This window comes from Coturnix japonica, chromosome 1 (genome assembly GCF_054131305.1).
Source record: "Coturnix japonica strain WE chromosome 1, WE-NBRP24, whole genome shotgun sequence".
Lineage (NCBI taxonomy): Eukaryota > Metazoa > Chordata > Aves > Galliformes > Phasianidae > Coturnix > Coturnix japonica.
This window is the reverse complement of record NC_140663.1, coordinates 178,995,278-179,022,563: the sequence shown is the minus strand read 5'-3', so window position 1 is coordinate 179,022,563 and position 27,286 is coordinate 178,995,278. Positions and strand designations below refer to the sequence as shown.

Here is a 27,286-nt window from a genome sequence, read left to right as displayed (position 1 = left end):
CTGGGCAGCCTGGGCTGCTGGTTGGTGACCCTGCACACAGCAGGGGGTTGGGATGGATGAGCACTGTGGGCCTTTGCAACCCAGGCCATTCTATGGTTCCATGACTTCCTCCAGTGGTTGCACAGCACTGATGAGCAAAGTGTCTTTCTGGTCTCTGCCCTGGGACTCACTGCTGAGCTGGTGACAGGTAGAGGGCAGACCTGGGCAAATCCCAGTCGTCAGGGATGGATTCCAACTCTGCAGTGAAGCTGCTGTGCTGATCTCCATATTGTGAGTGAAAATTACAGAGCAAAATCACAAGGCTGCAGTGGGCTGGGATGGCATTACGTCGGTGAACAATGTGTTTGGGTTTAACTTGCCTTTGTGTTGTGCTACGTGAAACAACTTCTCTCTTGTGCAGAGAGTGACAGCCCGATGGCTGGGACCAGGCAGAAGGATGAGGTGCCCTCTCCCCTGAGCCCTCTCAGCCTTCCTTGACATCTTTCTGCCTGAGCAACTTCTGCACAGTGCAATGCACCCGCAGCCTCTCTGACAGCCAGTTCCATCACCCCACCACCCTCACAGTGAGAAACTTCCCCCAACATCTAATCTAATTTTTCCCTCCTTTAGTTTAAAAGCATTCCCCCTTGTCCTATCACTATCTAATGTTGATTTCCCTCACCCTAAACTATTTTAACTTGACCAAAGCAAGAAGGCTGTTAGCATCTTACACGCATTGTTTTGCATAGAGGACATCTCTCTATTAAAAACACAGTATCAGGCACTCTGCTCTTCCAGCATGAAAGCTGCTTTCCTTCAGAAAAATAAGCATTGCCCGGGGCTTATTTGCCCTATCCTAAGAAACACAGGACAGACCAGGTAAAGTGATAGCACTTTGTCCTCCATTGGACATACAAGGTGACCACGTACAACCAGATGGTCATCTTTTAGATGCTTTATGGTGCCCCACAAAACCAGAGCACAGCTGTATTGCTCCCAGGCCTTTCTTCTTAATAACATTCCCGTCTTGGAAACCCAGACCTTCACCTCTGTCAAGCTGGAATTAATTCATTTTTCCTTTCTAGAAGGTTCTGCGACCCAAAGTGGACATGGCAGTCATGGAACGCATTGCTCCTCCCGGAGCAGGGCACCCCAGTTGTTTTTCATACAAGATCCTAAGATTTGGGTCATATGCAATGACTAATGAGCTCAGTGTAATTCACTGTGGCACCCAGACCAGGGGCTGCCAATGCTCATTATAGAACCAGTTTCCCCACCAGGCAAAACAGTCACAAAGCAGGCAGGATCAACACAAATCAATCTATTGACAGAACAAAGGAAATATGAGACAGTGAGACCAAGGCTGAGATGGTGGGATGAGTCTCCTGAAGTATTTCCTGGAGTGCAGAAAACCAGTGCTTGATCACGTTTCAATTTCAACACTTAAATGTTTTTCCCTCTCCTTTCAGATACAATATACTGTTGAAGGATGACCCATGTCTGAACAGTCAGCATGATATGGGACTTTATTGTACGAGTTGTCTCCTGGTTACTCTGGGTTCTGTGAAGTAAAACCTTTTGGGGCCCCACAGGTATTTATTGCTGACCCCCACAGTGCCCTGACATCGGCAACCATCAGATCAAGGTGACTCAGCCATTAGAAAAAGATTGCTTCCACCTCACTAATTATTTCATCTCCATTCATCAGAAAGACACAGTTTTGCTATTGGGAAGCAAAGTATGAAACACCAGAAAAAAAAACCCACACATGTTTTTTGAAAATCTAATCGCTTTAATGCCAGCCCGTTGGTACCTCCAGCCAACAACAACCGCTAATGACGCAGTTTGTGAACAATGTGTTTTTACCCAGCGCTGCCTGCCTGACCCTGCTTTTATTCCAGAAGAAGCATCATTTCTTTTATTAGCCCAAAGGAAGCAGTTGGAAGACGAGCTTGCAGAAGTGCCTTCTTTCTATAAAATAAATAACAGCCAGCGACCACTCTCAGCAGCCACACATCTGCCAAGGGCACACATGGCTCCAAGCAGAGAGGGACCAGAAGGGAACCACCACCTACATGGGGACATCCCATGTGTGAATCCAAGCTGTGAGGAGGGGCACAGCATGAACTTTTCTGCGCCCAGTCACGGTTCTGCTCATAGAGTCACAGAACGATAGAATGGCCTGGGTTGCAAAGGCCCACAGTGCTCATCCATCCCAACCCCCTGCTGTGTGCAGGGTCACCAACCAGCAGCCCAGGCTGCCCAGAGCCACATCCAGCCTGGCCTTGAATGCCTGCAGGGATGGGGCATCCACAGCCTCCTTGGGCAACCTGTGAACAGTGCGTCACCACCCTCTGGGGGAAAAACTTCCTCCTAAGATCCAACCTAAACCTGTCTCACTTTCAAACCATTCCCCCTTGTCCTATCACTGCCCACCCTCACAAACAGCCATTCCCCCTCCTGTTTCTATGCCCCCTTTCAGGTACTGGATGCCCACAATGGACGCAGCACTGCAGATGGGGCCTCACAAGAGCTGAGCAGAGGGGGACAATCACCTCCCCGTCCCTGCTGGCCACCCCTTTTTAATGCAGCCCAGCACAGAGTTGGCCTTCTGAGCTGCAGGCACACACTGCTGGCTCACGTTCAGCTTCTCATCCACCCGGACCCCAAAGTCCGTCATACCAGAAGGATGTTCAGTTCATCTGCTTTGTTGTATGGATATTGCTTCCCTTTTTCTACTCAGAAAACAGAGAAACAAATCTGGAGGTAACACACTACTTCTAGACCATCCAGTCTGACACAGACATTTGCTGACAGAAGCCTTCCCCTCCCTGCCATCCCAGTGGTGTGGATTTACAGTGCTATTGCATGCCTGGCACGTCAGGACAATTCAGCATGTCAGCTTTCTCCTGTTGTACTTTCAGTTCTTCTACATTACTCACAACACAAAATTAATAGCTGGTCTCCATGTCCAGTCATCAGAAGGAAGCTGGAGTTGCACCAAGAGATTCAAACAGGGAGGCAGAAAGAGCAAAGGAGACCTGATCCAAAGCAGAGCTGGTGGAGCACACAGGGAGCATCTGCAATGGAATGTTCCCATATAAAGCAGAGATGTTGGCTGAGCCCAGAGCAACTTCCCAGGGACAGAAGAGCTCATGGCAGCAGCAAGGTCAGACCACCCTCAGGACAGGCCTGGAGGCTTGTACATGGATGTGGGACAGCACCTTCTGGCCCTAAAGGGGATCCAAGAAACGCTTACAGGAGACAGGAACTTGGTTGTTATTTTGACACAGTGGCAGAGCTGACCATAATCTGCATGGACAGCAAGCATGGGATGGACATAAGGAGCTGCTTGAATGGCATTCCTCCAGAAAGCAAAGCTGCTCAAGACTAAGGAGTTTCACTTACTGTTCTTTAAGCAGGTCACTGTTGCCAAAGCGGCTCCAGGTGCTTCCTCTTCCCCATCCCCAGCTGAGTTAGGCAGTCCAAACCTCACTCTCTACTTGAAGCCATTTGTGGCCTTCCCAAAGCCAAGGCACAGAGTCAGCTTTGGATTTTGCAGACAATACACCAAAGAAGGAGAAAAGGTTCTGATCCATGTACAAGCAGGGAGTCAGTAACCAGCTGCAAGAGGCTGCGTGATTAAGGTACTTTAAAAAACAAAAGCTTCTGGAAATAACTGATTTGATCTCAAGCCTCCTTAAATCAAATAAAGCCCGGCAGACCGGACAGCTGTGGGCTGAGCAGCCCTACGCACTTCCCCATTACCATCCTCCTCACTATTCCTTCCAAAAGGAAAACTATTTCCAGCCCCCCTTCAGAGACTTGTTTCTACTTCAGAGGAAGGAAAACAAACCAGCACAGCAGGGAGCTTTGCGCAGCTCCTTTCACAGCCTGCAAATCCAGAGTAAAGGGTGGGAGCTGCTGCCTCCAGGGAAGAGAATGTTTTGAAGCAGCACAGGCACGTGGCCAAAGGCTGAGCCTAAACATGGGCTGTGAGCTGCACCATCAGCCTGAGCCTCACCACACCATTGCCACCACCCAGACCAGAAGCTTTATTCCACCCCCACAGTGCTTCTTCCTCCTTGGTAGGATTTGCCTCCAGACAAGGCTGATTCAAAGCAATTCTTTTATTACCAACTATCTGGGCATGCAGAAGGACCAGATGCCAGCGCTAAGAAATGGATCATGAACAAACACTGCCCACCACAGAGCACAGCCATCAGCACCTGTCCCATGGGCAGGAGGCAGCAAACACAGGGTGAGAAGACAGAAGGATCTCAGACACAATGATGGGAAATCAGCAGCGGGCATCAAAGTCCAACAACACAGTCCATGCTGGGCATCCACTGGGGCACATGAGCAAATGGAACAGACCAAGTGCCACTCACACACAGAAAGAGAAGCCCCATCCCTTCAAGGAGCTGTCACAGGGACCTCCACCCATAGGACCCCCAGCCTGCAGTGAGCAGCACGGGGGCCAGCAGCAGGATGAGCCATGGCACAGCACACGCAGCTCTGCCCGTCTCAGGAGTCACATCCTCCATCCTGACAGCAGCAGATCGCTTCTTCCAGGCGTAGTACTTTGCCACAACCACATTGGGGTTCCCCTGTGTGGGGTCAAACCACATCTGGATGCAGCGCCCACTGCCCCGGTGTTCTGTGGTGTATTTGTACGAATAGGACCAGATCTTCTCACACAGATCTTTGGGTGTGGGGAAGACCTGGGTGAAGGGCCTGCACATGGATCCCCAGGGACAGCGATTTGTTCCTGAGGACAGCAGCACAGAAAGAAACAACATGAGCTATTTGCCTACTTCCTTCTATTGGGGGGAGCAGGGGAGCAGCCTGCCCACAGGGCATCACATCTCAGCAGTGACAATGGTGGCTTGGCTGCTTCCCAGCCTGCAACCCCCATAGGAAGGTGACAGCAGCCACTGGTTGGGCTCCAGGCACCAGGTGGGAGCAGGATCATTCCCAGGGTCCTACTGCAGGGGGAGGGAAGGCTCTCTCCAGAGCCCACTGACCTGTTGCCCAGTTCCAGCCCTTGTGCCAGTTCTCTTTGCACGTGACGTAGTCCTTGCAGTCCTCCCACCATTCCTCACAGTCCTCTTTGCACAGTGGCACGTGCAGAATCCTCTCCCGCCTCCAGCTGCTGTCAGCCTGCAAGGGAATTGGGCAATGGATGCTGGTGGGAGCCCTGGAAAGCTGGGGCACAGGATCTGCTGCACCCTACAGTCCCCTCCCAGCCCATTCCACTGTTCTCCAGACCAGAACCAACCCCAAAAGATCAGCCCTAGGGAGACAAACCTCAGCAGTAAAGCAGACATTAAAAAAAAAAAAAAAAGAAAAAAAACAGAAGTACCCCTGGACAGCACACACCTATACATGCCACAGCATATCATATGGAGGACCACCATATAACACGTGACACCACTATATGCCCCACTCCATCACATGGAATTTGACTCTACCGGGTCAATCCAGGGCCCCAGGTTGGGTGAGCACTCATACAAGCACGTATCCTGAATGAAGTGACGCTTGCACTTGGGTGGCATCACCCCACAGTGGTTCCAGTTGAAGTTGTACAGGTAGGACTGGTCCTTGTGGGCTTCTGAGCTGGTGTTGGCCGTGCAGCAGGCATTGTCCTTCCAGGGAGCACACTGCAACAGAGCAGGAGAAGGCTGTGCAGAAGGCCTTAAGGGAGCCCAAGGATGCTGCTCATGTCAGCATCCCACAAAGCCTCCAGCAAGAGTATTTTTGCTTCTCCAGGCAGCCCTTGGGTATTTTGGACCAAAGAACTCAAGACTGCAGCAAGATGGTGTTGAAGGAAAAATAAGGAAAATAACAGTTGGACTGGATGATCCTGTAAATTCCTTTCCAACCTTGTGACTCTATGACTCTATAAGAGGACATTGAGGGTCAGATCCTCAGCAGAAACAGGTGCCAGGCAGAGGAAGGGAAAAATTGTCACCTCCTGCATCCTAGATGGTTTTTGGTTTTGTGGATGGTTTAACACCATCCACACCAAGGAACCGGCATCAGAGCTCTTCAATAAGAGAAGGGGTTGTAGCATTGAGAGGGAGTAGAGAAGACAACTTTCCTTTGCTATCAGTACATAAAACCTGGGAAGGAGGCCCCTTGGTGGAAGGAAGGGTGACCACGATTCCAATTACCCGCACCACTATCTTTGCCCTTGCCTAGAAGGAAGCAGCAAGCAGGCCTCCTTCTCAGCACAAGCCTTCTTCAGGCAGGTATCTGCTAAGCCCCAGTCACTTGTGGGGAAGTACAGACAGCCCAGACAGCCCCACTCAACCCACCAGCAGCACCGTACCTGGCCATGCAGCATCCCCTCTGGGCCAGGCTTGGTTTTATGGTGCTTGGCATCCATGCAGACATTCAGCAGCGGATCCTTGGCAGACATCACCACAGAGGCAGCCAACAGCACCAGCAGCACCTGCCCTGCTCTCATCTCCACAGCCAGCCCCATGGGGATGGGGATGTCACAGAGCAGCAGCAACCAGCACACTGCACAAGCTCCTGGAAACACATGAGTGGGTTGCCAGCAATGCTCATCAGCAAGGACACAACGGCAGCTCCCCCAAGCAAGTCTGCAAGGTCAGCCACGTGTTATCTTCTGGGCATTTCCACATGGGAGGCACAAGGTCCCTTTTGTATTCACTGTGCTTGGCTTCCAGCCTAAAGTGTCCTATGGAGCACCCTGATCAGAAGAGGGAAGCTGTATGGGACTATTTGGAGCTGGGACCCTTCTGTATTAAGCCACCCCTTGCAGAGCTTTTAGACTCCAAGTATTTAGTTAGAAAATGCTTTACTAGTTTGAGAATCTTTATGACAAGTTGCTTGGAACTCACAGTTAAATACATCAGCACACCAAGAACTGCAAGAGACCCATCTCATTTCCAGGAGAACAACAACAAAAGAAAAGCTGTTCTTTGTTTTATTTGGGCCTTCGGAAACTCACAACTGTTAAGTTCAAACTTGTGAAACAGAAGACACTTTATGTTACTGTGCCTTCTCCTTCTCTGCACACCCAGAACTTCAGTAGTTACCTCCTTGCACAGCAGAGCTGCTCTGTGCCCTTTGCTAGGGCAGGGAAAAAGGGCCAAGCCAGAACAACCTGCTCTATAGGTGGAATGATATGATCTTAAATGTCCCTTCCAACCCATTCCACAATTCCAGGTTTCACAGAACACTTTGCAGAACACAGAAGGATGGACCATTGACAGCATTGAAGTGATACAGAAAGGAGCAGTTTTAAAACTAAGAAAACACATTCAGTCCCAAGGAATGGAGCTAACTTGCATCAAACCTGTATACGTACTATATTGCAAAGACAAAAACAAAACACCACAACCCAAATAACCCATCAAACAAACACAACCAGAACACAGCATTACCTGCCTGAAGGCTATTTAGCCCCCTGCTAATACCTCAAAAGCACAGCAGCCTCCTGCAGTCAGCTTTAATAGGAAACCCTCCTGACACAGGTGCTGGCACTTGCAATTACTTTCTTAACGTGCTTAAGGAGCTTTGACTCCAGCCAGCATTCATTGCCTTGGAAGTAGTTGTGGTGGTAACAGACTTCCTCAACCCTCTGCACCAATCTGGTGGTGTGTGGGTAGGACTGGGCTCTTATCTGCTATGGCCACTCACACAAAGTCCTTTTTCCCTCTGCTTCACACCAGGCAGTTTAAATTTCTGCATGCTGTTGCATGAGATAAAACACTGGAAGGAGGGCAGATCTGGGATTCTGCCATGGACCACCAATAAATACAAAGTGCTCATCACAGAGCAGGGTGTGCAGAACCCGCCCATGGAAGGGAGGTTGGAACTAAATGGTCTTTGTGGTCCTTTTCAACCCAGGCCATTCCATGACTCTATGATAAGTGCTGCTGTCTCATGGGGAGGAATGGTAACTCCCAGCACAAAAAATAGAGACCAGCTGGAGGAGGGGAATTGTGCATTTACTGCAAAGCTGTGAGATCAATAACAGAAAGGAAAAGTGGGGCTCCGACCGAGTAGGAAAACCTCCACAGACCAGCAGATCTTCCTGCTGGCACAGCACTCATTTCCATAGAGTCACAGGATTTTGGGGTTGGGAGAGACAGCTGAGGATCACATCCAGCCCCGTTCCAAAGCAGACTTCCTGCAGCCAGGCTGGAGGCTGTTTTGCTTCAATCCCAGCCCTGAATTTTGGAGGTGAACCCGCTTGCCCAAGGAGCTTATCTTAAACTGAACTCCTGAAAACTTGTAGCTCCATGAGACCCTGTTTTGGTAATTTCCACAGCCTGGCCACATGCTGCATAAGCACTGGTGTGCTTGGAAAGCAAATGGGATCCTGGGCTCCATCAGCAGAGGAGTGGCCAGTGGGGACAGGGTGGGTGACCAGAGAGGCTATGGGTGCCCTGGAGGTGTTCAAGGCCAGCTTGGATGGGGCCCTGGGCAGCCTGGGCTGGTATCAATGTGGGGGTTGGTGGCCCTCTGTGTGGTTGGGGGAGGTTGGAGCTTCATGATCCTATAAGTCCCTTCCCACCCAGGCTGTGCTGTGATTCTGAGCCATGCACACACTGCTGCCATTCCGTGTCCTTTCAGCTGTCACAGTGTCAGTGACAAGGAGCACTCTGCCCCCATTCACCTCCTCTGTGCCTTCGCCTCCTCTGCCCCATCTCCTCCTGGATGTCCCTTTACAGACCCCATCCGCGCTGCCCGCTCATCTCTCATGCCGTGTCTTCCTGCTCCCTGTGGCACAGCACTGCAGCTGCAGCATTTCAGTTGCACCGCGCTGCCCTTCCTCTGTTTTCTGTTCCTCACTGAGGAATTTCTAATATCGGGTTTGTTTTTGGATGCTGCTGATCACTGAACTGTGTTGCTGTAAAGCTATCGGAGCTGTGACAGCTTGTTCCTGGGAGATAATTGTTAGCCACGAGCCTGTCATTTTCCATCTGAAGTGTTGTGCTTTGTTCCCCAAACGCATCCCTTCATGTTGATCAGAAGTGATTTTTTTTTGCCTGTTGTTTCATTGTGATTCAGCCTTACGAGGGTCTTTGCAGAGTTTTGCAGCTGGTCCTCCCATTTCTGCAGTGATTTAATCCCATCACCACACTCACGGCCTTGTTGTTTTCCTGGATCAAGAGCAGAAGTCCCAGCACGGACTGCTATAGGGGATTGCTATAGAGGACAGCCACACGCCTCTGCTTAATGGCTCAGCTGTTCACCAGTGTGCAGGACATCATTCTCACCCCATGGGATCGGAACCCAGGCAGAGGGAATCCCTGGGTCTGCCTTGTCCTCTTCTTTGAAGACCTGCAGAATAGTGTAGAGGCTGGTCTGTGTGCTGGGGGTCCATTCCTACCTTGTTCCCACATTTATCTACATATGGCAGTGCAGAAAATGGGGCCATTCCCACTCAGCCTGGTCCTGGCCATATCCATTCCATGGGATGGGTGCATTCCACCTGTGTTTGCTCCATCCTTGGTGGATCTTTGCCTGGGGCCATGTTTTACCAGTTCAGATCTGTGGGGTGAATGCTTTGGGCACGGTGTGTGCACAGTGTCCCTGCCAGGACCTCAGTGCACCTCCAGCACATCTGAACTTGCTGGGACTTCATATCCCATTGGAGGTGCATGATGGGGTCCCACATGGCTGCTGCTGCTACTGCTGCCAGGTCTGTGGGTGTTGTTATGAGAGAAATGGAGCCACGCAGTGTATCAAGCAAAGGATTCAGTCAGCGTAATTGAAATCCAGGCAGTCTGATACAAGAATCATCATTAGCCCTGATCTGCTATTGTGGTTTGAAAAAAAAAAAAAGGAGAGGAAAAATAAGGAAATAAGTCCTTTGCATCTCAGAGTTCTGCACACAGAGATTAATTCAAAGAACAACCAACTAATTGTAGATGTAAAAGCTCAAGAAACATGAGCTCTTAATTGTGTCTGACCTCCGCTGTGGGTGCTATTAATCCATGGCAGCAACGATTATAAGGGAAGGTGAGGAAGGCACCTTGCCACTGAAATCTAAGAAGTGGTTTGGGATCATCAGGTTGAGTTTGAAGACAAATCCCAATCTTGGTGGTATTTATTCAGTTCTACTTGTGGCCGCATCACCAGTAAAGCTGTCACATCCCGACAGTGCCAAACGCTTTGGCGCATACGGTGCACTCAGTCACCGCTCCAGGAGTAAATCACAGCGGGACGACGCTCATAAAGCACTGAAAGTGGGCCCAATGAACCAGAAACAAATGGCAAACTGTTGATGCGAGCGCGTGCGTTGCTGGGGAACAACAAGGACTTATTTGTGGGAGTAATGCCACCAAAGCCCAAGATGTTTGTCTTGGTGCTAAACAGAATGTTTGTCATTTTGAAATGTGTTCTGATGAAGCTGAGCTTGTGTACATTGGAAAAGGCTGTGTGTGTGTGGAAGCCTTCTGTGGTTTTATACCGGTAGATAATAGTACAGTAGGTACAAGCAGTCGCTCAAATATTTGTGTGTTTTTTAACCTTACTGTAATTGTGGGATGTGATTTTGATTAATTGCCTCCTGTTACATTACATCTTATCAGTAGTTATAATTGGGTTATGTGCAGAGTGCAGATTTGTTGCCTCCTGTTGCATCCTTCATCCAGCTGTGATTTTACTAACTCAGGTATTTCTATGTCTACTGCTTGTAATTATATCGTATATATAGGTTTGGAACAACTTCAGCCACCCAAAATGTGGGAAGTCATACAAATTAAGGAGCAGTGCTTCACAGGCTGCATACTGAGGATCCCTCAGTGCTTAGATTATCAACACACCCCTTACAGCAGAGAGCCAGGAGAATCATGGAGTCATAGAATGACACACAGAGGTGACCACACTGCTGCTCCAAGGGTCAGACCAACTGTCTGTGGTCATGGGATGGAGTGTGTTGGTGCTCCCCTGCCTCTCATGTCCCTCCTTCCATATCCATCTTGTGTGATAGCAGTGATAGCAGTCAGGATGGATGTGTCTGGTTGTGAGAGCAGAACTGGGCTAAGGTGGATGCAGGGGTGATGGTGAAGATGGGGCAGAAGATGGGCTTTGCTGAGCAGGGATCTTCTGCAGCTTATGTGGAAAAGAACGTGTGGCCACTGGAAGTGAAGGTGTGTGACTTGGCAGGGCTGCAGAGCATTGGGTACTGCATGTGAAGCAGAGGTTTTGACCTACAGACACTGGCCCTGTTCTGCAGACTTGCTGTACTCTGGAGCATTTAAGGGGACGGGGCTCAGACTTCAGTTGAGTAAAGGACCATAGCCTGGAGCCTTCCACAGCTCACCCTTGTCCTACACCAACACACAGACAGTTTTCAGAACATCTTTTTACCCAAAGGCAACACTGGGCAGCAATCAGCCCTTTTCCTGACCACCATGGCAAATCCACACAGCACTAAGTCAGATTTGCCTTCTCAGCATTGACTCAGAGCAGTGTCTAGTGTGGGTGATTCAGCCTAATATTGCTGTGTCTGGCAGTGCTTTATTGCCATTTAAATGGCACTCGGAATGGAAGCCCTAACCCTAACCCTAACCCTAACCCTAACCCTAACCCTAACCCTAACCCTAACCCTAACCCTAACCCTAACCCTAACCCTAACCCTATCCCTATCCCTATCCCTAAACCTTACCCTAACCCTAACCCTAACCCTATCCCTATCCCTAACCCTAACCCTAACCCTGTGCACCTACCAGGCATTTAGAAAATTCCCCATTGGGAAAGAGAGCAAAATGCACACAGCATTTCCTATAACTAGTAATGCTCGTAGTAGTTGTGACCCCACATGCTGGTATTTATCACAGTAACAGGTGATTGAAGATGTTGTAGGGGTATGTGGTATTGACTCTTGCTGTGATGGGATGCTCCTGTACCCTCAAGCTCTCCTTTAAGCAGCAGTTCATAAAGCAGCGCAGGGAGACAAAGTGCACAATGGAAATCTGTTTGTGCAGGTCTGGCAGATTTATGGTATCAGATCGATTCCAGTTTGTGTCTATGGTTCACTAATAGAGACTTACCTTGACTTTGTGTGCCTTTGCTATGTGCCTGAAGGGCTGCACAATCCATCACAAGCCAATGTCAGTGGCAGCACCACAGCACTGCCGTGTGTGTGCTCCATAATAGTCTTGCCACTTTACTGCACAGGAGGTTTCATCCATTCCAAATGATTTTGTTAAGAGGAACAAAGTGAAAATGGAAATCTAAACGCTCTCAGCCCTCTCAGTTTTCCAGCTTATTCTGCTAATGAAATCCTTAACTTGCAATATAGCCTCTAGAGAACAAGAAAATCCCACATCTAACTGCACAACTGCAGATAAATGAATATCAGTGCTGAATTTGTGTGCTTATTCAGTGGGATGCTTGTATTGATTCACAGAACTGAGCCACACGTAATCCCAGTGAAAGAACCTGTGAAGCACACATTTAATGGCTGTGGTTCAAAGACTTGGGTGAGCTCAGTTCTTGAGCCTTTAGCTTGCTGAAAGCGCTGGAGGGAGGAGAAAGGATGCCCCATCCCTGCAGGCATTCAAGGCCAGGCTGGATGTGGCTCTGGGCAGCCTGGGCTGCTGGTTGGCGACCCTGCATATAGCAGGGAGTTGGAACTGGATGAGCACTGTGGGCCATTGCAACCCAGGCCATGCTGTGATTCTATGATTCTATGAATTGGGCACACCAAGAACTGTTTCTGTTCATGGTGAGTGCAGCCAAAGCCAAACACTACCAACATTTCTAATGCTTGGCCAATGCAAACAGGGGATTTTTCCTATCAATAATGCATCTCCTTGAAGCTTCAAAGAGCTGATATCTCCCAGTTTGTGAAAACTGTGTATGAGAGGAGAGGACAGCAGGGAAGGTGTGGGTGTCCATGTCAGGCGTTTCCCAGCAAGGATCCTTATTTCCAGCCCCCTGTGTCAGTGTTTGGTGCAATTTTTCCTTCTGGCTGTCAAAACACTTAAAGACAGGTAGAACCTGATGGCTGATGTCACCCATTTCTTTCTCACAACTAACCTAAATCTCCCCTCTTTTAATTTAAAGCAATTTTCCCTTGTCCTGTCACTGTCAGACTGTGTAAGAACTTGGTCTTCTTCCTGTTTGTAAGCTCCAGACCCAACAGCTTGCACTTGAATCTCACTGGGTTCTCATTGCCCACTTTTCAAGCCTGTCCAGGTCTCTCTGGATCCCTCACTTCTGTTGCATCAACCACACCGCTCAGCTCGGTGCCATCAGCAGACTGCTGAGTGTTTGATTGATCCCATCATGTATGGCATTGAAGAAGAAGTTGAAGAGCACCTGTCCCAGGATGGATGACCTGGGGACACCACTTGTCACAGCCTCCACCTGGACATGGAGCCACTGACCACAGCCCTCTTGAGAAATCATGAGGAGCAGAGCAGGCAGGATGTCAGCAGGACAAGGGGCAGGGCTGGGGTCTTCCATTTGATATGAAGATGTATCCTTCCCTGGAGAGCTTCTGCCTCATTTTCCTTCTGCTCCTCACCATGCACAAAAGGGAATGTGTCCACCTGCCCTCATCTGACCCGAGCACGTGGCTGCCTGCTGTGCAACCTGGCCCTGTGCTGCTGCTTTGGGGTCCAGCAGCAGGACCATAAAGAGCAGAAGTGCAGCTGGTGATCCGGGTGTTGTGTTTCCATATACGTGCATAGCAGTTCTGAAGTCTGCACTGATTGGATTTATTGCGTTATTGATGGTGTGAAAGGGGAAGCTCGTACCAGCAGGATGTGTCAGTGTACAGCGATGTCTGTTATTTGGCCTGAGCAGTGACAGTGCCTGGCTCAGCACAGCCCCTCCTTCAGCTGAGCATCCCCCTGTTCCACTGCCTGATTATTATGGGGTGGAGTCATCCCCTTCTGTCTTTTGCAATCGGCGAGGTTAAAGAGAAATTAAGCACAGAGGCTGACCCAAGCAAAGATCATTCTGAACTGAATTAATGGGCAGGGAGCTCTTCCTTGCATGCACAGTGTCTGCAGTGTAAAGCAATAAATAAAAAGCAGCTGAGGCTCCTGGCTGAGCATGTGAGTGCAAGGGCTGCAGGGCTACGTGATAAATCCTCCCTTGGGACTCCATACCACTCTCATATAAAACACAGCTATGGATTTTTAGACACACAGAGCATGGGAAACACAAGCCCTGATTCTGCTGCACTGGTCACAGCAGACACTCCATGGCATAGGAAAACAGGGCATCATCTACCCACATCCAGAGAACCTCCAACAAAGGCAGTGCTTTCATTTCTATTTCATGGTAATACACTGAGACTGATGGCTGATCTAATCTTGGCCTTGAGCAATACTAAAAAAAGCCATTTTACCTTTTCACTTCCATTCAGACACAGTGATGAGGGAGGGAGGGAAAAGGCAGAGAAAATACATATCTCAGACCCTGGTCAGATAGTGCTCTGATTGCTCCAGAGAGAAGAAACTTGCAGCAAACAGAGCCTCGGCCTGATCATGGCCAGAAGGAAAGGGTAAGGAGCCAGCACAGGGTTAGGGTCAGGGTTAGTGCTGCTTAGCTTCAGGGGATGGATTGCCATGTGCTCCATCACACCTCCCAGCTGCCAGCAGTTCATGGTCAGGATCTCCCTGGGATGTTCATAGAATCACAGAATTGCTCAGGTCGGAAAAGACCTTCAAGATCATCAGGTTCAACCACAACCCGACCACTCTACCCTAACAAACAGCCCTCTGCTACATCATGGCACCACCCTGAGCACCACATCCAAATGCTTTAAACTGGAGGGTGAATTTGAACCCAAATCCCTAGAAAATGTCTGCACAAATAAATGATTTTGGTGGACGAAGAAGAAAAGCAGAAACTTGAATGAATTTGTTGAGTATAAGGGAGAGGACACTACCAGAAAGCATCGGAGCTTCTTGGGACAGCTGAGATAGGATCATAAATTGGGATGGTTGTGGGCTGACAGCCTCCCTGCAATCAGAATGATTCATGGATCGTGAAACACAACATTGCTCAGAATGTAGATCCCACAGAGCTCAAATATAGAGCTGAGCCCCAGCAGTCATTATTATAATGGCAATTAGCACAAATAAAAACAGTGCCCTGGGACACAGTGTGCTGTTGCCATAGATGGCTTTAGGTCTGACCAGATTCGTCCCACTGCTTTTGTTTTAAATTACACTTTAAGTGGTGCTTTTATTTCAGATGAAGGCTGTGGCTCAGGCAGGAGGAGCAGCCCCTGGGCTCCCTGTGGCTGCAGCTGGTGTTCCACCAGCAGACCTTGTCGTGAAGGCTGTGCTGCAGCTGCTGTGGTTCTTCAGTGTGGAACTGATGGGATCACATCTGGGCTCTGGGTCCAGAGTTTGACATCCCAGTAATCATAGAATCATCATAGAACGACAGCATGGCCTGGGTTGCAAAGGCCCACAGTGCTCATCTTAAACCAACCCCCTGCTGTGTGCAGGGTCACCAACCAGCAGCCCAGGCTGCCCAGAGCCACATCCAGCCTGGCCTTGAATGCCTGCAGGGATGGGCATTCAATATCAGTCTGTCTCTGATGTGGGAAAATACGCTCCTCCCTCTGCTCACATCCTTATGGACAATGTCTATAGAACGCAATAGAACAATGGACAATAGAATAGGCAATAGAACGCCAGCTGAAATGTGAACCATCCTTACAGTCAGACGTGGCCTCCTGCATTGCACACAAGATACTATTAATTAAAGTAAATGCCTGTGGCGCTGAGTGATATAACTGCACAAACATTTGAACCAAATGCAATTCCTTCTATTGATTCGCCTCCTAAAACGGCGTCTAATGGGGAATTATTTTCTGTCTGCTTTCTCTGGTTAAATAAGAAGTAAATGCTTCAGTAAACTTCAAATGTTTCCATCGAAGCACTGGATATATCCATGAATATTAGGCTGCAAACAGCAGCAATTTGTATCAGCTAATTAGGGAACAGAGCGATCACAAGGACTTGAAAGGAGTCATCAGTAAAACAGTGATTCTTAGTGGTACAAAGTTAATGATGAGACAGCAGAAGTGCCCAGTCCTAAAGAGCATCTGGGACACCCTTTCCCTGTCTGGCTTGTTTTTCACTGTGTAGATGATGGAGTTGAACACGGGCAGTAGGAGCATATAGAGGTCGGCCAGTGGGATGTGGACGTGGTGGGGGATGTTGTGGCCAAAGCAAAGAGTGAGAAATGAAAACAGTGCTGGTGTGTGGAATGTTAATGTAACACACACATGAGAGCTGCTGGTGTTACTCAGTGTGTGTGTGTGAATCATTGAATCATAGAATGGTTTGGGTTGGAAGGGACCTCAAGGATCACGAAGCTCTAAGCCGCAATAGCAGGCAGGGCCACCAACCTCCACATTGATACCAGCCCAGGCTGCCCAGGGCCCCATCCAAGCTGGCCTTGAACAGCTCCAGGGATGGACGGGGCATCCACAGCCTCTCTGGGCAGCTGTTCCAGCACCTCACCACTCTCATAGTACAGAACTTCCCCCTGACATCCAACCTCAGTCTTTCCTCCTTCAACTCCAAACCATTTCCCCTTGTCCTGCTGTTATCTACGCTTGTAAAGAGTTGACTCCCCTCCTGTCTGTAGGCTCCCTTCAGGTCCTGGCAGGCTGCACTGAGGTCACCCCGCAGCCTTCTCTTCTCCATGCTGAACAAGCCCAGCTCCCTCAGCCTGTCTTTGTATGGGAGGTGCTGCAGCCCTCTGAGCATCTTTGTGGCCTCCTCTGCACCCTCTCCAGCAGCTCCATGTCTGTCTTGTACTGAGGGCTCCAGACATGGACGCTTTGCTCCATCATAGTGACAGGCAGGAGGAGAAGGTTGCCAAGGAGTGCTGCAATGTACAGCAGGCAGAAGGGGTTGGAAAGCCCAGCTTGCAGCTCCTGTCCCAGCAGCAGGAAGGATGCAGGCTGCTTGCTCTGGTCGGCTGCCTCCATTGTGAGGTGGTGTTTGAGCTGGTCTGGGCTTCCTGCCCTGTGAGCAGAAATGGGGAGGGTGAGAAGCACAGCTCTTAAGGAGTGAAACCCACCTGGGTTGTGCTGGAGCAGTTTGTTTCTCTGGATCCTGAAGCTGTTTGCAAATACGATTCCCATCACGCGCTGGAGGGGCGTGCTCTGGGTACTGACTGCAAATCAAGCAATAAATCAAATTAGAAAGTGTTCCTCATAGACCAGGTGCTGAAACCCAGCAGAGGGCTTTGCTAGAAGCAACAGGTCAGCGCCAGGCTTGGCAGAGCATCCAGGAACCCACAGCCCCAGGCTCTCATTGCTGTTATTTATTGTGTTTTCATTCTGTCGCCCCCAGAAGACATAAAGGAGGTGAGAGGTTTGGGCTGAGTGATGCTGATTTCATGCAGCGCGCTGCTTCTTTCTGCGCCTCCCTCAGCTCTCTTTCATTCCACACTTTACATGATGGCAGACTGTGGTCCCTGCGAGGCACAGCACCCAGGCAGTGCAGAACAAAGCGATGCGGACATTGCCCACAGAGGGACATGGGAGCAGCAACATCTATGATTCTATGAGCATCTGTGTGTCGTGTGCTCCCATGGGGTGTGCATACAGAGCTCAGCTCTGTGCTGCTGGACAGACGTGGTGAAAAACACGACCAAAGTGAAGGGATTTGGGCTGGAACTCACTCAGTTTGACCTGTCTGGGGAGATTTCAGCATGGGAGAATGCCACTGGGGAGCAGAGATGGGGGAGCAGGATGGGACTGCATGGTGAGGGCACACAGGTGAGTGGCACTGATGTTCTCTGGCCAAACCCACAGAGACAGCACAGGGTCTGCTGTGCTCACTGCCTTCCTTTGCCTGTGTGGGCATCTGAATGCTGCTTTGATTAACACAGCAAATGTGTCTGCTCTGCAACAGGCAGCACTGCAGTTCCTGCTCTGTGTTCTCACTGCCGCACTGTGTCTCTCTTTGGGGACATAAAGAGGAAATCCAATATTGACAGGGAGAGGGAATGGGAAACAGGTGGGTGAGGAGAGGGAGGGTGTGGGGGAATGGGAACGAATAAAAGGATAAAAACCTGGGTACCTTCAATGAAGCAATAAATCTGGATTTAGTGGCTGAGATGAGAGCAGACAAACTGCCTTAACTTATGTATTTGCTTTTCCCTTTCTTTGAGTTGGGAAAACTGTGGTCTGACATCGTGGGAATAAACAGTTTAAAATGAGGTTTTCAAGCTCCAGAAAATGGGGTGTTTGCAGGAATTCCTTCTTGCCAGCTGTCAGGATGTGCCCAGCACAGGAACTGCAGCACTTAGCACCTGCCTGGGGCTGAATCTGGTGCAGGAACACATGATTTTAATCAAACGAGGTTCTCGTGCTTCATTCACCCCCTTGAGATGAATGGCTGACAGTTATTTCTGATGCCTGAAAACCAGTGTTGTATTGGTGAAGCTGGAATGACCTGTCCCAAGCCTGGCCTGGATACCCCAGTGTGTGCTGAGCCATGGGCACGCAGAGCTCCATGCTGCAGTGGGGGCCCTTTCCTCCCAGCCTTGTGCTGGCAGAGCAGGGTGAAAAACATCCTTGGCTTGTGTAAGCACCGCTCTGCAATAGACCAAACACAGCCGTGTTATCAGCATTATTCCCGTCCTAAATCTTAAGCAGCTCCATTGCAGAGCCATGAATCCCAGCCCGGCTGAAAGCAGCACAGCTGTGTGCAGGGAGCGGGGCTGGTGTGGCACTGCCCAGCATTTGTGGGGGTGGGCTCGATGACCATTAGAGGTCCCTGCTAATCCCCACGGTTCTGTGATCTCAGGTGTCCCCTGCCCTGTCCCACAGCTGTTCCTGCAGCTCAGGCCTGAGAAGTGGATGCAGATTCGTGTTCCTCAGCCCAGAAGTGAAAACACGAAGGCACACACACAGCTTAAAGCCCAGCGCTGCGCTGTGGGACGGCCCCGAGCAAAGCGCCCTTCAACCCACAGCGGCTCCACTGCAAAACGCCTCCAGGAAACCACTCTGCCGAGTGCCCCTTCTCGGAGACATCGCTTAGAGCCCCTGAAAAAGGAGGAATAGGCGGAAAGGAGGAAGAAAAGAAGCAGGTTTTCCTAGAAGCTCCTGGAACATCCGTGGGAACGCAGGGGGAGAGACCCCCCCCCCCCCATTGCCAGGGCTGTAATTGCGCCCAATGCCCGCTAGGGGGCAGCAGAGAGCCGCCAGGGGCTCAGATCCGTCGCACCTTCCGCCCGTTCCCCCCTAACCCCCCCCATAAGCAGCCCCTCATCCCAACCCCCTGCTGTGTGCAGGGTCACCAACCAGCAGCACAGGCTGCCCAGAGCCACATCCAGCCTGGCCTTGAATGCCTGCAGGGATGGGGCATCCACAGCCTCCTTGGGCAACCTGTTCCAGTGCGTCACCACCCTCTGGGGGAAAAACTTCCTCCTAAGATCCAACCTAAACATCCCCCGTCTCACTTTAAACCATTCCCCCTTGTTCTATGGAGGGGGAGTTTGCTGTGACAGTGTTGGCCTGGGGCTGATGTGTGTTTGCTGATCCAGTGCATCATGGAGAGGCAGATCTTGGGGATAAGGAAGAGCAGGACAGCATGGACATGGGAGATGCAGGTGCTGAGGGCTCTGGGACACCCTCTCCAAGTCACAGCGTTCAGAACAGCCTTAAGGATCAGAAGACAGGATAGAAGGACAAAGAGTCCAGGACTGCACAGTGAGGAGGAGGTTTATGGGTGTGTGCAGGCTCTGCTCTGCCTTAATGACAACAGGGACCATCCAGTTCCCCAGCAGCACCAGGAGGTTCATGGAGAAGAGAGCTGAGTGGTTTTCCATGATGCAAATCACCCAGGAAGAACATCAGCATCTGGTCTGGCTGCTGCTGGTCCCAAGTGGGGTGAGACAGGGATGCTCCATCTTGTCCTTGAACAGCTGATGGCCACAAACCACACTGCAAAGACAGGCTGAGGGAGCTGGGCTTGTTCAGCATGGAGAAGAGAAGGCTGCGGGGTGAGCTCATTGCAGCCTGCCAGGACCTGAAGGGAGCCTACAGACAGGAGGGGAGTCAACTCTGTGAAAGGGCAGATAACAGCAGGACAAGGGGAAATGCTTTGGAGTTGAAGGAGGGCAGATTGAGGTTGGATGTCAGGGGGAAGTTGTTTATAGAGTGGTGAGGTGCTGGAACAGCTGCCCAGAGAGGCTGTGGATGCCCCGTCCATCCCTGGAGGTGTTCAAGGCCAGCTTGGATGGGGCCCTGGGCAGCCTGGGCTGGTATCAATATGGAGGTTGGTGGCCCTGCCTGTGGTGGGGGGTTGGAGCTTCATGATCCTTGAGGTCCCTTCCAACCCAAACCATTCTGTGATTCCATGATTCATGCACACACTGAGTAACACCAGCAGTCCTGGGGTCCTTTGGCTCAAAGCACCTCAATCAGAGGCGGCATCATGACCAGCAGCGCTGTGACACAGCAGAGCCTGGCAGGGTGAATAGTGCTCATTTCCCTGCATGCACACACTGACACAGACATTGATCTGCTGCAACTTAGGAGCAGAGATCAGGAGACCTTGATTCTTTTAAACCAGCGAAACAACACACCGTGTACAAACCCACAGGGGGAAAGAAGGTCTTCGTGGGCTGAAAGAAAGTGTTACTGACAAATCAACATCTGGAAACTGACCATGGATAGAAGTAAACTGGAAATCAGAAGGAAGCTGCATCAAAGCTGGATGTCCCTGAGGACTTCCATCCCCCCCCAGTAGAAATACAGAAGTGGAACTGCTTTTATGGGCAGTTTTCTAAGGGAGGTTTTCTGGTGGGTGAAGTGGGGTCTCCTGCTGATAGAAGGGGTGGGGAAAGGACTCGAGGACTCTCACAGCTGGGGTCCTTTCCCCACAATAACTGCAGACTCTTCTGTAGGTCCAACTCCGGTCCTCATGTCTGCCTTAGAAGGGACACTGAGCAGAGGGACCCCCATGCTCTCTGGGTGGTTTGGGGGCTGTGAGTGGAAAATGATCTGAACAGAACAGGGCTGCTCCTTTCCCCTCATAACCAATGGAAAATGAGAGTTTGGGTCTTTGAGAGTTTCCCATCACTGTGTCTTCCCCTTGGAAAGTCCTGCCAACACCCATGGCTGCCTGTGGGGAGCAGGAGTTGCAGTCCGGGTTGGGATAAGGGCCAGCGTGGCCTCTCTTTTTCTGTTGCTTTTTTTCCTTCCCTCTCACTCTTCCTTAAAGCCGTGCCTCAGTTTCCCTGCCTGGAGAGGGAAGCTGCTGCCTGGACTGCTCCTCACATCACCCTGAGGTCTGATCCTCCTCTACTCCATGCTGGATGACTTGCAATATGAATGGGCAGAATAAAACACATCCCAGGACGGTGGCGGTGCCTCCAGCTGCAGTCTGCCTGCCTGGTGGGAAGGGGACTGTGTGCAGCTGCAGCTCTGGGGGTGACAGGCAGCTGAGATGAAGTGGGTTTGGAACCACTTCCAGCCTGAGCACTGCTGGAAGCCCAGGTGGAGAGGATTGCATTGTGCTGTATCTCACTTGTTGGAGACAGGTGTGGTATGGCAGCACTCAGCCACTCTGGGATCCCTTTCCCAATGGGAACCTTGTCCTGCTCCGTTCTGGGAGCCTTGGGGTGAGAGGCTGCACTGCCTCAGTTTGCACAAAGCTGAACACCAACCACCAGCTGAACTGATGGTGGATCAGGAGCTGTGCCAGCATGGGGAAGGGGGGCTCCCTCAGCTCCCCAAAACCTTCCTGTGTTCAGGGAAGCAAGGTTTAGTGCCCCAGGAATAGGGTCAGACACAGGGTCATAGAATCATCAAATCATGAAGGTCAGGAAAGCCCTCTTAGATCCCCAAGTCCGACCCCAACCCACCCCATCACACCTACTGACCACATCCCTCAGTGCCACATCTCCACAGCTCTTATACACCTCCAACCCCGCTGACTCCCCCACCTCCCTGGAGAAGAGGGGTCGGCCACAGGACGTGCCCCACTGTCCCTTTGGGAATATGGGCACTGGTGGCTGCCCTGGGATGGAGGGCAGCTGGGAAATCCCACAGCTGCAGGACACATCTGCAGCCCTTGCTGAGCAAACCAGGGGCCACACGCTCTCCTGGCTCTGCTAGAAAATACATATAAATAAATAACAAAGCACGCAATATTTTTTCAGCTGGCTGCTCCTCTGCCTCAGCAGAATTAATTTCTGCTGCCTCAGAATTCTGACGCAGCACAAAAGTGAGCCAAGGGCCTTATCACAGCCCCGCCGTGCTGTTTGTGTCAGCCCTGTTATCACCCCATGGCAACCCACACAACCGTGACTCAGCACAGCGCTGCTGACAGCTCACACTGATGGACAAAGCATTGGGAAAGGGGGCTTCAGAGCCCACCCGAGTGCCCTGCTGCAGGGCAGCCTCAGCACTGCTGCCCTTGAGATGGGGGAGACAATATCTGTGGGCTGCTCTCTGTGCTCAGCTCAGCCCCACAGTGCTACAGACGTGTGGGACCCCTGGGAGAGAGGTGTCATGCTGTGCAATGGTCTCAGATTAAGCAATGTTTTCATGCTGTGCAATGATCCCACTCAGTGCAATGGTCTCACACAGGGCAGTGGTCCCAGGTGGTACAGCAGTCTCACACTGTGCAGTGGTCTCACATTAGGGCAGTGGTCCCAGGTTGTGGAGTGATCTCATGCTGTGCAATGGTCCCACTTGGTGCAATGGTCTCATGTTGTGCTGCAGCCCCAGGCTGTAAAATGGTCTTGCACTGGGCAGTGGTCCCACTTAGTGCAGTGGTCTCATGTTATGTGCTGGTTTCATGTTGTACAACAGCCCTCCGGAGGTTGGTGGCCATGCCTGTGGCAGGGGAGCTGGGACCTTGATGATCCCTGAGGTCTCTTCCAACCCAAACCATTCGATGATTCAATGTTGCTCAATGGCCTCATGTTGTGTGGTGGTCCCAGGTTGTGCCAGGGGAGGTTTAGACTGTGAATGAAAAGAAATTCCTTCATGGAGAGGGTGGTCAAGAGAGGAATGGCCATAGCAGAGGTAGAGTCCCCATCCCTGGGGGTGTTTAAAGGGCAGAAGGGCTGAGTGGTGGGACTTGGTAGGTCAGGTTAATGGCTGGGCTTGGTGAACTTGAAGGTCTTTTCTGACCTCAATGATTCTATGAGCTGTGTGGACGACAGGCCCATCCCTGGTGGGCTTCAGGCCCATCCCTGGTCCACTGTCAGCATTCATTGCTTCAAATGCATTGGGGGAACACAGACTACACAGAAAGTGCATTCCTCACCCAGTGGTTCCATGCTGCACACAGGAGGAGGAAGGCCCATCTCTGAGCACAGCAGTGCACCCCCCTGACCCCACAGGCACCCTCCTTGCTCACAGGCACCTTCCATTAGCAAGCATGGGGCTGCAGTCTAGGACTCAAGGTTCCCACTGAGTGCTGGGTATCTGGGGGATGGGGGTCCTTCCCAGCTCCCTTCTTGTCTGGAGATGGGGATCAAACACCCACCATCCAGCCTTGGGCATTGGCCTTGCAGCCACTTTCTTCTCTCTTCAGCCCACAGCTGTGAGTTTGGGCCCTGTGCTGGCAGAGCCTCCCCCATAGAGCTCCCCAGAAGGAATTCCCTGCTGAGTGGGCACAAGTCACTTGTAGGATGTGTGACATACAGGACACAAAATGACCTGTAAGGCACAATAGCACCTGTAAGATGCAGTGCTACGTGTAGGACAGGACTGTCACATACAGTACACAACGCCAAGTGTAGGACACAACGTGACATATAGGACACAATGTCACTTGTAGGAAACATTATCACATACCGGATATAATGTAATGCATAGAACTCAACATCTCATAATGCTTGAAGGCATTTTTGCACTGCTGCCCTCCAGGTCAGAGCATTACAGTTCAGTCTGTGGCACTGCAGTCATTTATTTCACCTGAATGGTCCCAGAAGGGGCCTCCTCTGTGGGTCTGCTTCTTCCCCCTCCCTCCTCCCATGCAAAGAACCCCCTGGGAGCACCTTTAGGAACCCCACATTGATGGAGGAGCAGGGGGGGGGGGCTCATCTCCCTCCTGCCCCACCAGCTGTGCTGTGTTCACTTGGCACCACTGTCAGCATTTGGGGCAATAGTGAAGAAGACCCTGAAATCCTCCCCTGCACCACCTCACTCCTCCCTAAGGAAAACGACAGGGGGAAAACTCAGTTTTCCTATAGAGGCTGCACAGGAATCGACAGCAGCTGCTGGGTGGAGGCGTGCCCAGACCCCAGCCCACTTCTGCTAACCCCAAGGGGAGAAAGCAGGCAGCAGTGGGTGGGCGCAGTCTGGTGCTGGATTTATCTCGGGCTGCAGTCAGGGTGGTGAGGAACTATCTGGTGTGGGGCTGGCAGGGCGTGGGGCTGCCGGGGGGCGATAGGGGGGCAGTGGGCAGAGGGCTGTGAGGCAGCTGATAGGGGGTGTTGTGCTGTGGGGATGCTGCTCCCAGCACAGCTGGAAGGGCTGAGACTGCTCCAGGAGTCCATTGTAATGTGGCCTAGTATGTCACATCCTGGTGTTCCCAGGGCTCTGTTTGCCCCCAGGCCAAGGCAGGAGCTCTGGTGGGAGAACAGGAGCTGGCACTCTTGGCCATGGGTCTGTGTTCTCGTGTTGAGTAGATGGACACAGGGGGTTTTACACCCAGAGGGTGGTGACGCACTGGAACAGGTTGCCCAAGGAGGCTGTGGATGCCCCATCCCTGCAGGCATTCAAGGCCAGGCTGGATGTGGCTCTGGGCAGCCTGGGCTGCTGGTTGGGGACCCTGCACACAGCAGGGGGTTGGAATGGATGAGCATTGGGGTCCTCTCAACCCAGATTCTATGATTCTGTGACACCCTGGCAATGATCCTGGGCTCCCTGGTGAGGAGCAGGAGTGAGAGCAAGTCATCAGCTCAGTTATGGGCAGGAAAAGCGTTACCTCAAGTGGTGCAGCCTTGGGACACCTCCTCATCCATACTGAGCTGCTTTGGCCCATTTCTGCTTTCTTCTTGTGCTGAGGGATAACCCAGCAGCTGTGTAATTAAATCTTTCACTCCTGTCTGGATATCCCGGCTCTCACACCTGACCTCGTGCCTCCCATCCCTTCTGAACTGAGCCTGGAGAATTCCTTTACAAGGATGTGGGGAGAGGGATATGTGAATGGGGTCAGGGCCCTTTGCTGCAGTGCCTGGAGGTCCTCTGAGCATTTCTGTGCATTTCTATTGTGAACAGCCCCAAACTGCACAATGGGACCAACATTTCAGACACACTGGATTTCCTGTGATATTAAATCAGCACAAGGCTGTAAAGCAGCTCCAGTGCTGATGTTTGCACTGTGAGCAACTCGTATGGCATGAAGCTCAGGCCCTGAGAGGCTGACAATGAATCACATGAATAATGACCCGAGCACAGCCAGGGCTGCTCTGTGCCTCTTGAATCAGAGCTAACGGGCATGAAGGGTTAAGCCTGGATACCAAAATGAGGTGTCCAGGTTAGGAGTGAGCCCCTGACCCCCATCCATTTCACTGCTAGAACTGGTCCTTTGCTGCTGTTTTTTTTTTCTTCACTGCTGCAGTCAGTAGTTTATTAACAACCAGCAATGCAGAAATGCTGTGTTCCTGGCCTGTGCATATGGAATGAACAGGCTGAGGTCCCACAGCAGCATCCAGGCTGCAGGGCTGGGATGCTGACCTCTGTCTGTACAGACCCAACGCTGTGTACCACCAGATGCTGTGGGGGCTGAGCAGTGCTCATGGAACCCTCAGTTATATTCCCCCTCAGTTTATTGCTGTTGCATGGAAGCCATTTGATCTGTCTTTAAGCTGAGGGTGATGAGCCAGGGCTCAGTTAGGTGTCTTTCCTTGCAGCAATAGCATGGAGCCCTGAGCCCGCTGCAAAACCACGATCTGCTCTGACTGCACTTTGCTCTGCCCATACATCTTCTGGGGTCTTTTCTGCCTCCTCTTCCCTCCTAAAGAAGAAGCCTAAGGAAGAAACCCCTCATAAATCCTTGGTGTTTGTGTTCAGACGTGGCAAGGTGTGTCAGTTATGGCGATTCAGGCCAACTGGTTGCTGCTCTCATTTTCCTAAATAGGTCATTAAGTTTGTCCTACGGGGGCCCAGAGGAAAAGCTCTGCCTGTCCCTTTGGGTCTGTGGCTGTTCTGTAAGGCCACGCTCTGGATCCCAGTTTGGGGTCCATCTGGGCAGTAGCTGTGCATCAGCAGCATGGCAAGGGTAGGCCAGTTCTGCACTATGTAAACTTGTCATGGTAAAGTGAAGAGCCCCATTTCCTCTGCTCCCTCCCTCCAGTGTCTCTCAGGACCACCATTATCCACCTCATGGAGACGTGACCCTGCTCCACAGTGCACCCATGAGAGCAGATCAGTGGAACAGGGACCTGGGGTTTCTCTCCTCTCTGCTTGCTTCTCCACGGGGCCCATAGAGTCAGCATTTATTGACCGCAGATCCTCATTAAGAGTGAAGCTGCAGTGCTCTGCTCTGAGCGCTGTGTCTGATGCTCACTGCTTGTCCCAGCCACCCCTGCCCGAGCTCTGTCATGCTGCAGCCTCACACACTGAAGAAAAACATCATTATCTTTTTTATTGAAAGTTCAGCTTCACCGAGCTGAAAATGAGACTCCCATCACAGCTGAGGCAAATGCATTGCTAATAATAAACCCAGATGTAGCTTGGATTTTATGCTTTGTGTGGCTCTGCCAGGCAAAGCAGACTGCAGGAAGAGAAGTAATAACCAAGCAATACGTGAGAGGGGCACTCCGGGCTGTTCATTGCCCCCCCAGCTGTGCATACAGCTGTCCTGGCCAGCTCTGCTCAGTGCTGTGCTGACACATGATGGGAATGTCTGTGTGCCATTTAGGGTTGCACATATTCAATTTCATTCTGAGTCTTAGTTAAAGCTGAAGAGCTTCTGAAGCCTTCAGATCTCTTCAGGAGCCGTGGGTGTGTGGCTGTGTTTGCTCTTTAGGTGAGAACTGCAGCAGGCTCCGGCCACCTGTGTGATACACTTATCTGTGCTGAGCAGCCCTTGCCCTGCACGGCATTATCAGAGCACTACGGTCCACCTTGCTGCTGGAAGGGGCCCACGGGCCATGCATGGGACTGACAAATTGCAACTAAATAAATACATAATGAAATAAATGCATAATTCAAAGTAAGAATTTCTCCTAGAGTGCTGCAGCAAGAATCTGTAGCCTGATGGCACCCAACCCTGATCCCAACCTGATCCCACTGGGATGTCCACGAATTGTAGAATGGTTCCAGTTGGAAGGACATTTAAAAACCTCCTGGTCCAAT

General features: G+C 51.1%; 1 protein-coding gene across 2 annotated transcripts; it reads right to left on the bottom strand.

The window, feature by feature from the left end:
* Window positions 1-4,091: 4,091 nt before the first annotated feature.
* Window positions 4,092-17,144, bottom strand: LOC107308616 (folate receptor gamma-like). 2 transcript variants are annotated; one of them, XM_085536721.1, is made up of 5 exons: window positions 17,032-17,144; window positions 6,314-6,519; window positions 5,454-5,642; window positions 5,007-5,142; window positions 4,092-4,750 (listed from the first exon to the last, which is right to left on the bottom strand). In XM_085536721.1, the coding sequence occupies exons 1-5, from the start codon at window positions 17,093-17,095 to the stop codon at window positions 4,407-4,409; spliced, it is 939 nt and encodes a 312-aa protein (XP_085392847.1). In that variant the 5' UTR covers window positions 17,096-17,144; the 3' UTR covers window positions 4,092-4,406. The 2 variants fall into 2 exon arrangements, with proteins under 2 accessions (XP_085392847.1, XP_015708107.2); XM_015852621.3 differs by lacking the exon at window positions 17,032-17,144 and adding an exon at window positions 7,398-7,557.
* Between the last annotated feature and the right edge of the window lie 10,142 nt (window positions 17,145-27,286).